Source organism: Rattus norvegicus, chromosome 5 (genome assembly GCF_021556685.1).
Source record: "Rattus norvegicus strain SHRSP/BbbUtx chromosome 5, alternate assembly SHRSP_T2T, whole genome shotgun sequence".
In the NCBI taxonomy this organism is placed as follows: Eukaryota; Metazoa; Chordata; class Mammalia; order Rodentia; family Muridae; genus Rattus; species Rattus norvegicus.
The window spans coordinates 130,546,303-130,560,046 of record NC_141538.1 but is presented as its reverse complement, the minus strand read 5'-3'; the positions used below and the strand labels follow the sequence as shown (position 1 = coordinate 130,560,046).

Below are 13,744 nucleotides of genomic sequence, written 5' to 3'. Positions count from 1 at the left end.
ATTCTGGTTCATATAAAAAACTCAGAAAATATTTACTCAGGGAATAAACACTGAGGAATAGATATATTTTCTCAAGGTAATTTTTTAGGGGATGAGGCTATGGTTCAGTAGTTAAGATCAAGTGTTGCTCTTACAGAGGGCCCAAGTTTGATTCCCAGCCCTCAAATGGTTCACAACCATCTCTAGCTCCATTTCTAGGAGATTCAACAATCTCTTCTGATTTCCATGATCCCCAGGCACTGGTGCCTGACATATGTAGGCAAAATGCTGAAGTACATAAAGTAAACCTAGTAAAAGAATTTTGAGATTTGTTTGGAACTGATTTATAGAATTTCCTTATTAGTAACAACTGGACTTCTTTAATTCTTTCACTTACACATGTACCTTACATTTCTATTAGGAATTCTAGTCAAATAAATAGTTAGGAAAGCATATCTTTTAGGACCTCTGAAGACTACCAAGGACTTGCTCTTTATTTTTGTAAAATGAATGGCTCTAAAAATCTAACTAGACTACATCCAAGAAGACTAGAGACTTTTCCAACTAAGAAAGCACATTTAAATAGGAAACCTTGAAATTTTTAGTAAAGTTTTTAGCAGGAATTAGTACATGTTTTTGGTATGTACTATGCTTAATAAAAACAAGCTTTTCTAGGAGATCACATTTAGTAAGGGAGAAGATGCTACTCAATGCTACTAAAGTTTTGTATCTCAGTTTATACTTGGGATATTCCATATTCAATACAGAATTTATTGTAATTCATTTTATATTGACAAAGATTGTTCTACCTAAATAGCTATTTGCATCACTTTACATGGTAGAAATTGAAATTAACACAAAACAACTTATAAAATGTTTAATAATCCATTCTTCAGCGAGGCATGGTGGTATGAGCTTACAAACCCAGTACCCAAAAGGCAGAGGATAGAGCTTACAGCCAGTCTTAGCTATATGATGAGGTTCTGTCTCAAAACAAACAAACAAAAAATAATACTTACAAAATAAAAAATTATTAAAACAATTTGTTAGACAAATCACGAAATTAATTTACATTAGTGTGACTCTCACTCATATCTGTAAAGACCAAAGCACTCACTTAGCTCAATATCTTTCGCTCATCATTTATATACATAAAATGTTCACAGTAAATTGTGACTGGAGGGCTGACATTTCTTTTTTATTAATTCTTTAATTTTTAATTTTTTATCAGTTATTTTATTTATTTACATTTTAAATGTTGTCTGGCTTCCGGGTTTCCCCTCCTGCCTGTTTCTATGAGGGTACTCCCCCACCCACCCACCAACTTCCTCCTCAATGCCCCAGCATCCTCCTACACTAGGTCATCACTAAGTCACCCAGCCTAGCCACATGACCAAGAGCCTCCCCCACCCCCCATTGATGCCAGATAAAACAATCCTCTGCTGTATATGCAGCTGGAGCCATGGGTCCCCTTTGGTTGGTGGTTTAGTCCCTGAGAGCTCAGGGTGGGGGGGGGGGCTGTCAGGTTGGTTGATATTGTTGTTCTTCAATGGGGTTGCAATTCTCTTCAGCTCCTTCAGGAGGTCTGACATTTCTATGTGTTTAATTATAATATTTCTTAAATAAGAACAGTATTTGATCAGCATGTTCATTCTCATCTTGGACATTAATATCCAGAGGGGTAACATTAGATGTAATCCCATAAAATTATCAAGGAACTATCTAAATAGTTCAGAAATAAGATTCTTTACATTTATATTTAACTAAGACAGTCTGACATGAGACTAGAAAAACTACCAAGAATTTATTTCCAAATATTCTGTATCTACTATAAAGAAATCACAGTTTCAGGCTGCCATACTTGGTAGCATGCTTACTGAGAGTTTGAAGCTCTGGCTTCAACACTACAAAACTGAGTTTGAGGTCAGTTTGAGCTTCCTAAGGTAGGAGGCAGGAAACAGGAAGATAGGAAGGCAGGAAGGAAGAGGACAGGTGGACAGGCAGACATAAATCTTAGAAGGAAACAAAGCATGAATCTCCTGATATGAGGAAACTTCTCTTTGTATGTGTAAATTTCCTACTTCAGTTCTCTAGTAATATACAACGCATGCTCTAGCACGCTGATCCATAAATATTAGTACAAGCAGTGTTTTACTGACTTGAGAATGGACGTTGAAAATGACAATTGGAAAGTGAAAAGTGAAAGCAAAAAAGAACCAAATGAATGATGCAATCATTTTTCCTGACACACATCTTTGGATAAATGTGATATAAAATATCTAAGAAGGATCATGGAGCAGGAAATCCAATTAAACAATTTTCTTTAAATGAATCTATGATAGGTAATAAGAAATCTGTGGCAATAAATCAATCTAATTATCTTACAGATCAAAGGAAATCCACTTTTGCCATTTGGGGGATATGATGTTTTAATAAACTTTTATCTTGTATTTATAAAATATGCATTTCCCAATTTGCCTTAATAATAATGATTGGGCTGTTAATTAAAAGTAGTTATATAGCATTCTATCTGCTACTTTCATATAGAGAAACAGATCACAATAATTATCTTAAATTCCACAAATAGTTCCATTATTTTTCAATGCAAAGCACCGTTTGTAGTTTCTAGCAATGTTTATTAAACTGAATTTCCAGATGTTTCTATTTTTAGTCTTTAGTATCATTTCTTACTTCCACAAGAATGGACACCATATTTCTTAAAATGTGGATTGAAACTGCCTATCATACTCACAGTCCTGTAATTCACTGTGAAATAGTTAAACAGAATCTTTTTTTTTTTAAGTGTCATAAGGAGTTAATAGGACACAGCTGTACTGGCTCTTTCTAATAAGCAGCTTCTGTCGCTTTGGTCACCACAGGTGTCTCTGTAACCTGCAAACTCTTATTACTAGTGTATCAAAGTTGTGCTACTTAACAGACTTCTTTAGTAAAACATAACAAAGCAATTACATGGCTGTTGATTGCTAGTCATAAAAAAAAACCCTCAAACACTGTTTTTCAAAAGAATCTACACTGCTATTTTTTGTCATTGTAAAATAAAAGGAACTAAGGAATTAAATGGAGGATAGAACAAAATGACAGCAGGTAGCCAGCTGAACTTAGCCACTACAGATGGTTCAGAAATAGTGTTTCCTTCTCCACCGAGCTGTGGATAAAAGAAAAGGAGGAGAGTCTTGACTGCCAGTGAATGGCAAAAGATTTAGCCAAGTCCTTGGTCTACATATTTTGCCTCATGAAAGACCTTCGATGCTGCATTTTTATCTGTTTTTGGCACTGCTTTTCATCACCTTTAACTGAGTGTGAATAATAACCTGATTTAATTTAAACAAATACAGGTGCTAAAGGTTCTTTATTTATGTATAACAGGGAACATTTCCAAGGCAGAATTGAGCCATCCTAGAAAATTTCCTAACCATTTGCTTAAAGAAATGGAGTATTAGATGAAGAAATTGCTCCAACATTCTTTTGCTTTACAGATTCAGATTTCATAAAATTAAGTCTGAATAGCAATCCAAACTGCAGCTAGCCATAAAATAATAAAAAGACAAATTAAATGTTTTCTAATTGTTCTATAATTGCTTGTTAAGGGACTATGATAGGGTTGCTTTGAAGTGAATTAATTTAATCTTCCTCCCTGTTTCTAAGTCTGTGATTATGACTGTTAACACACCAAAAGTAGCATGATGGGATGTTATGACCACAATGTAATTAAACATTATAAAAAATATTTCAGAAAAAAATACTCTGAGAGGCAGATTATGAAGAATTACTTACCACAGATATTATGATTAGCAAACTAAGTTTTATGCTGACAAATAGAAAAGGCATTCATCCTATGGAGAATATGGATGCCCTGCTGGCTGTGTGCAAAAGAATGTGTGCAATAAAGCGATTAGATCAATTAGCATATGCTAGAGTAAAGCTATTACCAACTCTACTGGAGTAGTCCAGGATATTCTGCCTTCTTCACTGATGTTATTTAAAAAAAAAAAGCCAAAAAAACCCTCAAAACACAAAAACTTATTACTAGAAATACTATTAGATTTGCTTTGCTTTTTTTATGAACATAATAAAAACACAGATTTTCTTTGAATAATTAACAACTTACCAGAAATGTACTCCGCTTTGGTGTAGATTAAAAGACAAAAATACTTTTTTTTCATGTTATTTTGTAATTTAAGAAGGGTTTTATAAAATATATTCTCATATTTATAATAAGTGTATGTGTTATTTATAACAGATTTTACATGTAATGGAAGCACATTTACTGCTGAGGCTGGAAAACATCCATAATGATGACAGGAAGAAGTCAAATGCACTGAGGACTTTTTTTTTTTTTTTAAATAGAAACCCACTTACAACTGTGAATAACAGTGTTACCTTGCTCTGTTGGCGTCCTTTGTCAGATCCCAAGCCCAGGTTATAAAATTTTGACTCAGATAAGAAACAATGGATTCAGCACAAAGCATTTGTGAGCAGAACACGTTGGTTAGTACACTTTCATCATGGTGGAGGTAGATAGCAAGAAGCTTTCTCTGAAAAGAGGAAAAAAGACCAATCGATTAAAATATCCACTAAAATAAATTTCTAGAATCCAAGAGAGGCTCAATCAGTGTATATGAACAGCAAAGACAATTTAAATTCTACTCCTTCAAAGCACACTTTATCTTCAGAGTCCCAAGACCATCACTACCCTTAATACATTTTATGTCCTTACACTCTAAAGAAGTTAGGATGCTCGAATGTAGTTTTAGAGACCACAACCTTAGATTTCAATTAACATGTGCAAGCCTACTTTGAGCAGAATTGCCATAGAACTGCACTTTATTTGAACAAAATATTTTAACATTCTTCATATTTAATGCATACTGTATTAACTCAAACTATTCACTAAGACAGCAAAATCCCTGAAAAATCTGTTCTATTTGGAAGAAGTCTAAAATAAACTTTTTAAATTTTAATTCAACAGACAATTTGAAACTTCTTAACATGTGCATCTATTAAAGAGAGTGTATCATTTGATTGCCACTTGAAAAAGAAAAGACAGAAAAACATTTAGTCCATAAGAAATGACACCTGTTCTCTTAAGTGTGTTTTGACATAGTTGGACATTCTATAAAGAAATCTAAAAAATAAAAAATTTTTTGTCTTAGAGTTACAATGACAGCAATGAAAGAACAGAAATATTTGTTCACTCACTTTTTAGTGCTGAGTCTAAGAACAGTCACAGTTAACAGAAAAAAGAAAGATAAAAATTTATGGCAGGGAATACATATAAGAAAGACATTCATAAGGATACAAACATCTTTGTGAAATCCTACCAAAGAAAGATTTCTAAGAATGGGGGAATCATTCTTTTCATATTAAATAAGGGTGCAATGACAGTAAATGAAAACATGCTGTGTGGAATTCTCAACAAAAGGAAGTGTCTAAACTGAAGGGTCAGGCTGATGAAAGGCTAACAAAGTCTGATGCTTACAACAATACTGATTAAGAAATGATTTAAAAATAATATAAAATAACCATGAAAATTCTTTCTTCAAAGTGCAATTTTGCATTAGATGAAAATAACTAATATAGACAGGATATTTTGTAAAATCATCTATTATAAACAGGATACACTTACTTTTGCAACTATTATTTATACAAATCTCCAGAGTGTAAAGCAGATACTCATAACATCATTAGCATCTGAGGAAATTCAAGTTTAGAAATGATTTATCCCATCTTCTAGTGAGTCAGTAAGAGAAATTCAGCTAGAACTGGAACCTAGACTGTCTGAATCCAGGTCTAGTACTCTGTCTGTTAATAGAGTAGTCACATGGACACACTATAATCAAGAGGCGTGTGAATAGCAGAATTCACATGAAACAGTGAGCAGGGGCTCAGAGACAGCATGTTACGGGAATAAGGATAGGATGGCTGGCTATAAATAGCTCAGCTGATCCCACCAAGATTCTAGGTGTTAATTCATTTATTCTTTCATTCAATAAGCATTTGTTGAAATTCCCATTGTGTAAGACCCAACAGGACACACAGGCAATAAAATGATAAACGGAACAGACTAAGGAATTCTTTACCTTTGTTAAGGACTACAGATAACAGTAACTGGTCTTCTAGGAAGTTTGTAATCAGACACATTGTTGGAGAGATACTTATCTGACAAATTCCACTCATCCTTAAAGGCTCAAGGCAAATGCTTCTAGGAACTCCTCTTAATTCCCTCAGTCAGTTAAGAGCTTCCTTTTCTGGCTGGCTTCTAGCTCTCCCATTAGTACTATAATTGTTTACAAGTTTTCCCTCTAGACAAAGTCTCTCAAGAGTCTGGACTGGGTCTCCCAGTCTCTTTACATCTTTCAACTAGCATAGGTCCTAGCCTGTTACAGGAAATAAACTCCAATACTGATCTTAACCATAGCCCCCTGGCAAAAAAGACACCAAATGTCAGAGATAAATGCTAAATCTGTTTTTTATTAAGTGAATCAAGAATCTCTGGCTTCAGAGAAAGAAACGTGAACCTGGCTGCACTAACAAATTCAGGGCTACTCTTCTTAGCTTTCTAGCTGAGCATAGAGGGATATCAACCTCTAATTCATCTAGATTGTAACTCAGCAACTACATTTAATGACAGTGGGAACAAGAGAGCTGTCTGTTTTAAAATCAGCAGATTTTTAATCAAACAATAGCAATAGCTAAATCGTTAAAATGCTTATTTCTCCCAAGAACACTGCTAAAGAACATTTAGACTTTGGGAAAGAGATTAGTGATTTGCATGGCTATCTTACTGATTTAATTTAAATGCTCTCCCAAACCAAACACATATGTGCCCAAGAGGTTACTAAGACACCCAACATGCAGAGTTCCCTATAAGTGCAGCTGATAGTGTTGACTGAAACTAAACTTAGAAATCCAGGGCCCTAATGCACAATATCAAGTAATAAAAGAAGCATCTCTTTGGCAATATTTAATTTTAAAAAGAAGAAAGAGGCAGGCAGAGACCAGGCACTGTCTGTTTTGGAGGATCAGGCATTCTGCATTTCAAAGCATGGGTCCCTGCAATATCCAGGTTACTGTGCTAGAATCTCGACTATTATATCGCGTTTGTGGGAGGGAGGGCAAAGATGTGTTTACTCAGTGATTAGGCCCTTAGAATAAGCCTCTAGCTCCTAGAGAGACAGCTCACCACTTATTCATTTGGGCCAATTCACAAAGCCTAGGAAGATTAAACATCCATGCTGAGAAGACAAGCGAATGCAGACGGTGAAAAAGAAATAAAAATTCTTTAAAAACTCTGAGATGACTTCATTATTTTTCCACAAGGAAACTTTAGGAAAGTGTTTAGTTAGAGAAAAACCCACATTGACCTCTCTGTAAACCCTTAATCTTGCCTTTGTGGAGGCGATGCTTTGTGGAAAGCCACTGGCTCGCTGGCTCCTCTTTTCACTGGAAGCTGGGAGAGAAAAGGCTCCGCAGAAACAGTTTTCCTTCCAGGGACACAAACCCCTGACACTGTTAAACACCAGATGCCAGGAAAGCACACTTAAAACTTCTCACTTTAAGTCCTAAGTGGAGTGTGAGAAAGATGAAAACGAGTACCTAAATCGAATCTTCAGGCCAAGGCACTCCCAGAGCGGCTTTCAAAGAATATTCTTAGTCTTGCTTTACTTACATGGTAAATTTCCAATACAAGTGTTTTTTTCCTCCTCTGCTACAATGACAGTAAACATACTCTTAATTTGAGACATAAAAATCAAATTAAATTATAGGCACAGATAAACTCCAGGCTCAGACTTCTGATTCTCCTACAGATCTCAATTAAACATAGGCCCAAACAGAAAAAACTGAATTTAGCAAATCAACCAATTTAGGAGGGAAGAAACTGCAAAGTAGTAGTAGTAGTAGTAGTAGTAGTAGTAGTAGTAGTAGTAGTAGTAGTGTAGTAATATAATAATAATAATAATAATAATAATAATAACCTACATTCATAAAGAAAGGGCATCTAGTATACAGAAAAAGCCCAATGAAAGTTTTGTTCTTCTATTACTATAATTTGCCTTTTCTTTAGTCCATTCATAATTCAGTCCAATAACATTTACGGAGTGCCATGTGTTAGGCACTGAGAACATAAAATGTATACCACAAAATCCCCTTGCCTTACAGAATTGGGAAGGAAGAGGATCTATGGGTGAAATAAATGTGCAACCGTCATACCATATAACAAGTGATAATATTCAATAAGTGAAAAGAGCCCCCCCGCCCCACCCCTTTAGCTTGGCAGAGAAGAAAGAAGTCTGGTAGTCCACAAAAGCAAACGGCATAGACTTATTCTCTGACAGTTGTTTTGTGGTCTAAGTTTTGTTAACAGTGTAAGGAAGTCTTCCAGGCTTAAAGCAACAGAGCAAATCCTGGTCTAATCCCAGTTCTGCCACCCATCTGACCATGAGGCAAGACAAGCTGTGAAGATTTTTGATAAAGTACATTAAATGCTTGCTTACTGTACTGAATCTGTAATGGCTAATACTATATAAAAGTACTATTAAGATAAAGATTCAAGAATTACTCATGCAACACTGGAAAGCAATTACTAGAAAAATGATAGCCATGAAAATAGTCTATAGTTTAAGCAGCTCTCTGAATTTTACCTTCTGGCAACAGAGACTGAGATGGTAATTGTGCCTTCAGTGTGTTAAGCACCATCAAATCTAGAAGCTAAGGTATTAGGCTGATACTCAGAAGTAGCCCAGCTGACAGTAGATAATGTGACTTGACTTTGGGTTACAGTGGTTACCAAATTTTAACACAAAACATCACAAAACTGTAGAACATGAGAATGGGAGAAAAAGCTGGTGATGTGGGTCACCTGGTGGACTGACTGCTTCCAATGTCTGATGCCCTGAATTCAATCCTGACCACTTCATAAACCAAGTGTGGTTTCTATAATCCAAGCACTTAAGAACAGAGACAATTGGATCAGGAGTGTCACAAGTCAAGATGATCCGTAAGCACATATTAAGTGTAAGACCACTCTATGTTATAAGAGACGAGAGCGAGAGCGAGAGAGGGGGGGGAGAAGGGGGGTAAAAAGGGAAAGAGAGAGGGAGGGAGGGAAAGAGGAATAAGCTAGGAATACTTGAACTGCTTGTTCAAGTACCATGATACATAATCTGTGTTCTTTCAGTTATTTTAATGTTGATATGACAAATAATTGGAGAAATACTGACTGATTTTTTTTCCAGTATAAGAAGATTTAGTGTAGAAGAATTTCCTTTACGGAACATGGAATCTGACTTTGTCTCCTTCCCACTGCTGAATTACTATTATTACTCTTGTGACCTGTTTCAAGTTGATGAATAATTTATTGATACAAACACCTGATAGAATAAAGCATCTTATATCTTCGTTATACCAAATAATTTAATACTGATACAATAAAATCTAAAATAGACCACATATGCAAATTGTCTCAATTGTCTCCAAAGTGTTCTTTTGCGGCCGCCTTATTTTAGTCCTCTGATTTTTAATCATTTCATGTATCTTATTACTTTGTGTGTGTGTTTACCAGGTACACATGTTCCACATCCTTTATGGAGAGGACAAAGGACAACTCTCACAAGTCAGTTCTTTTCTTCCACCCTGTTGGGTTCAAAGGTTCAATCCAGCCTGTGAATAAAGCCTGTATACAAGTACTGCCTGGGCCCCTCTCTTTAGCTCCATTTTCTGCTATTCTGAGACAGTTCTATGCAGACCAGGTTGGCCTTGAACTTACTACACAGTAGGGGACGATTCTCCTCCCAAGAGAACCTGGACTAAGAGTGTGTGCCATGATCTCAAGCCACAGTGGAATTCTGTATGTGGAAGTGCTTCAGTCTCATCCAGTACCCAGCGTTAAGTATATGGTAAAACAGAGGAAAGACAGTAAGGAGTCGAGCGAGGTCCAGCTTTGCTACTTCCCAGCTATGTGGATCTTAGAAAATTATTTCTTCTCTTTTGGGTGTCATGTATCTCTAGAGAACCAAAATCCACCACTTTTCCCAACTGCCAATAGTAATTAGTCAACTGTGTTGTTGCTCTGACCAAATAACTTGAGAGGCAGTGGAGCAAGGGATGTGGGGTTTATTTGAGCTTGTGGTTCTGGAAGACACATACAGTTAGACCACACTGTGGCAAGATAAAGCAGCAAGAAGCTCTCGTTCCCCATCTGGAAACTGATGAATATTCACACTCAGCTAATTTTCTCCATTCTCTTCAGTATAGGACCTTAGCCCATGGAACAGTGCCACACACAGATGAAGGGGCCTTCCTCCTCAGTAAACTTCATCTGGACAATCCCTCAAGGTATTCCCAGACGTTATCTTAGGTGGTTCTAGACCATGGCAAGTTCACAACATTAACCTCACAGGACTTAAACTAGCAAATCAATGGCTATGAGTACAACTGAAAAAAAAATCAAAGAAAGAAGTTTGGCAACTCTCAGTGCCAAATATCAGTTTGTAAGAACACTTAGCTAGGTTGGATTTTTTTGTTAGGATATTTATTGGATACTTATAATGTGCTCTGTCTTGATCTGGGCACTAAGGACACAATCCATTCTGCACATGGCTCTCAAGGCCCTCTTAAACCTTACATTTTTAGTCATTATATTTACATATTTTAAAATAAAGAATAATTATACTACTTTCTCCTCTCCCTTTCCTTACTTGAGCCCCTCTCCAATTTCCTTCCTCCAACTCTGATCATCAGTTGGGTGAAGGACTGTAATGCCAACACTTGGGAGTGGATAGGAGGAGGAGCAGAGTATAAGGCCAGCCCTAACTATATAGCAAGTTTAAGGTCAGCCCGAGTTAATGTGACACCCTGTCACAAAAAGCCAAAAAATTAGCGAGCAAGCATATATAGATTTGAGAGCCACATATAGGTTGTACTGTGAAAACATTTCCTTCAATTTTCAAAGATGATTTCAGAAAGCAATAGTCAGAAACCAAACTGGTGAAGTTCCTAAAGGAAACAACTACTTAAGATCAAGAAATGCCAAAATGCTGCCTTTTTCTTCACAGCCCCTGAAGCAGATGCTAAAATCACATTTAGAAATGCTAAAGACAAATTTTGAGTTTCACGCAGGGGAAGCAGTCATAGGAAAAGACAGAAAGTGGTTGAAAGGGTAAGGAATGGGGAGGAAAAATAAAGCCAAATTTTTGTTATAAGCTGACAAATGTTTATTAGGTGTAGGTTTTCATCATTTTCAATTGCTCACAGTTAATACTCAGGCCCTGAATGACCTCGGCTTAAGGCCAACATGTGACTAAAGTATTTTAAATAAGGAAATTAGAGGCTCAAATGTCTGGCTCCTAACAACACACTATAGAGATGTAGGTATGTTTCAGGAAATAATGGAGGTTTGAGGAGGAAGCGTAGAGGAAAGGAAAGGAAATAGCCAGTTCAGCCCCAAGACCTCAAAAAAGAACTCTTAAGAGAACTAGAGCTACAACCCTGTAGTAGAGTATCTACACAGCATGAATGAGGCCGTGTTTGATCTTGATACCACCTACATCTCACTCTCAAAAGTAGGCAGAATTTTTCTGATTCTGATAGTATCTTTTGAGAGGGTTAACATTGTCTCTAATAAGTAATGGCCTGTTAAATAGGGAGAAAAATATGAATCTGTCTTATATACTTTGAAAGGTGTAGCAAACATCCCCTGCCTCTGCCATGGGGGTGGGAGGCAGAGCGAAGAGCTCATAGTCCATAGTTCACCTATTTCATTTATTTCCACATTCAAAGGAATGGGCAAACTACATCAGAGAAGAACTAAATTAACAATTAATTTCTCATTAAGATATATTAATAATGCATTCCTGTTAAAAAATCAAAGGAATTACAATGATTTGTATGCAAATATGTTCAGTAGATTTTAAACTACAACACATCAAGCTCTGTTTGGCAGAGAGATTTCAAAGGTTAATGTTGTGATTTATAAATACAAACTGAGTTTAAGTACAGTAAATCATAATAAATTTTTTCAGTTCAGAAAGGGTTAAGCCTGAGACCCCCCCCCCATATATGCTAAGTAAGTGCTCCATCACTGAGCTATATCCCAAGGCCTTTCTCTCCTAGTACCCCTTTGATTTTGCTGTGTAAGACAGGGTTTAACATGGTAATTCAGGTTGGCCTTGAACACATAAATTGCCTGCCCCTAAACACTAGGGCTACAGGTGTGTACTGACACGCCTAACTCACTCTAACTCTTCATCATACACTTAATACTCATGGTAGAGTTTGTGTGCTAGGTCCTGAATGTTTCCATTTTTTTTTTTTTTTTTGTGAAGAATCTCTCATTTTTGTTTGTTTGTATTGTTTTAAGATAAACCGATGACCTAAGAAATGAAAACAGCTAGTATGTAAAAAGGGAGTCCGTTCTCAAAAGGCCAGTAGGAACACAAAAGGAGGAGGCAAAGAGGTTGTTGCTTGGGGTGACTTTTGCATTTATTTTTTAAGCAATACCTTAGGAAGAATTTCTCTTAGTAGCATGTAAAGCAGCCATTTTACCCAGAGAAGGTAGTCCCCTCCAATTTGGAATAATATAACAATGAAGTGTGCATCTATAGAAATGCCCTGGGCGCTGAGCTGACATCTGAGTGTGAAGATGAAGGAACATAGTAAATGGCTTTACTGTACCATTTCTCTCTCCTTTAACATCTCTCATCTACTTACTAATTATGCACAATTGTACTTTTGAAACATAAAATAGCCACAATAAACATGTCTTTTATGTACTTTGCTGTTTTCACTTACTATATCTTGACCACCCTTTGGGCCTTCAATATCAATGAACTAGCTTTATTTCGAATTTTACCATAGAAATGTAACATACTTACTTTTTATCAATGGGCATTTAAGACACTTCCAATTTGACATTCAGACAATGCTATACAAAACATTTTGTTTACTTCTTTTTTTATAAGTATCTACATTAAAATACTTTTGTTATTGTAAGAGAAAATGATATCCTAGAATGATTTTAATCTCTATTTCTTGTATTTAAATATGAAAAGCATATTTTCATTTTATATTGGTTATTTCTATTTCATTTTTTTATAAAATGCCTTTTGATTTGTATTTTGATTTGATTTGTATTTTGATTTGTATTACTTGCCTATACTACAGTTATCTTTATCCTACTTAATATTTTGATTTCTTCATAAGTGTGTATTTCAGAGAAATCAGCAAGTTGTGGCTATTATAAGATACGCATATATAGAAAGACACAGAAAAATCAGGAAGTGCTCTTTGGAATCAGATTGTCTGTGAACTACATGATACTATTGCTATACCATGGATTTATTATTTATTATTTATTATTATTTAAATAATTGTTGGCACAACTACATATATACATATATAGGTTAGTTTCCTTGCTTCTTCTAATCTCTCTCTAATGTTTCCTACAAACTGCTACTATGTCACTCATTCCTGTCTTTAGTTCTGACAATAATACCTCCCTCTTAAAAATCTTTCAAACATCTGTTAATAATAGTAACAGCAGCAAAAAAAAAATGTTTTGTTGGTGTTCATGGATTTCTATGACCTGTCTAACTAAACATCTGGTTTAGCCCTACTGGTTCATATATGTATGTGTGTACTAATTAAATAAGCCAACAGATCTCCACTAACATTCTATTCAGATAGCTTGCCCATCATGAAAGAAATACAAACACAACACCAAGTTCATTATAAAGGTATTTTCAGC

At 35.7% G+C, this 13,744-nt stretch overlaps 1 protein-coding gene across 6 annotated transcripts in view; it reads right to left on the bottom strand.

The window, feature by feature from the left end:
- The window catches only part of Faf1 (Fas associated factor 1), a 372,980-nt gene that overhangs the window by 110,869 nt on the left and 248,367 nt on the right, over positions 1 to 13,744 (bottom strand). For all 6 annotated transcript variants that reach the window (XM_087660189.1, XM_087660188.1, NM_130406.2 and 3 more), the window contains 1 exon segment: positions 4,381 to 4,535. In XM_087660189.1, the coding sequence (XP_087516315.1) occupies positions 4,381 to 4,535 (155 nt within the window).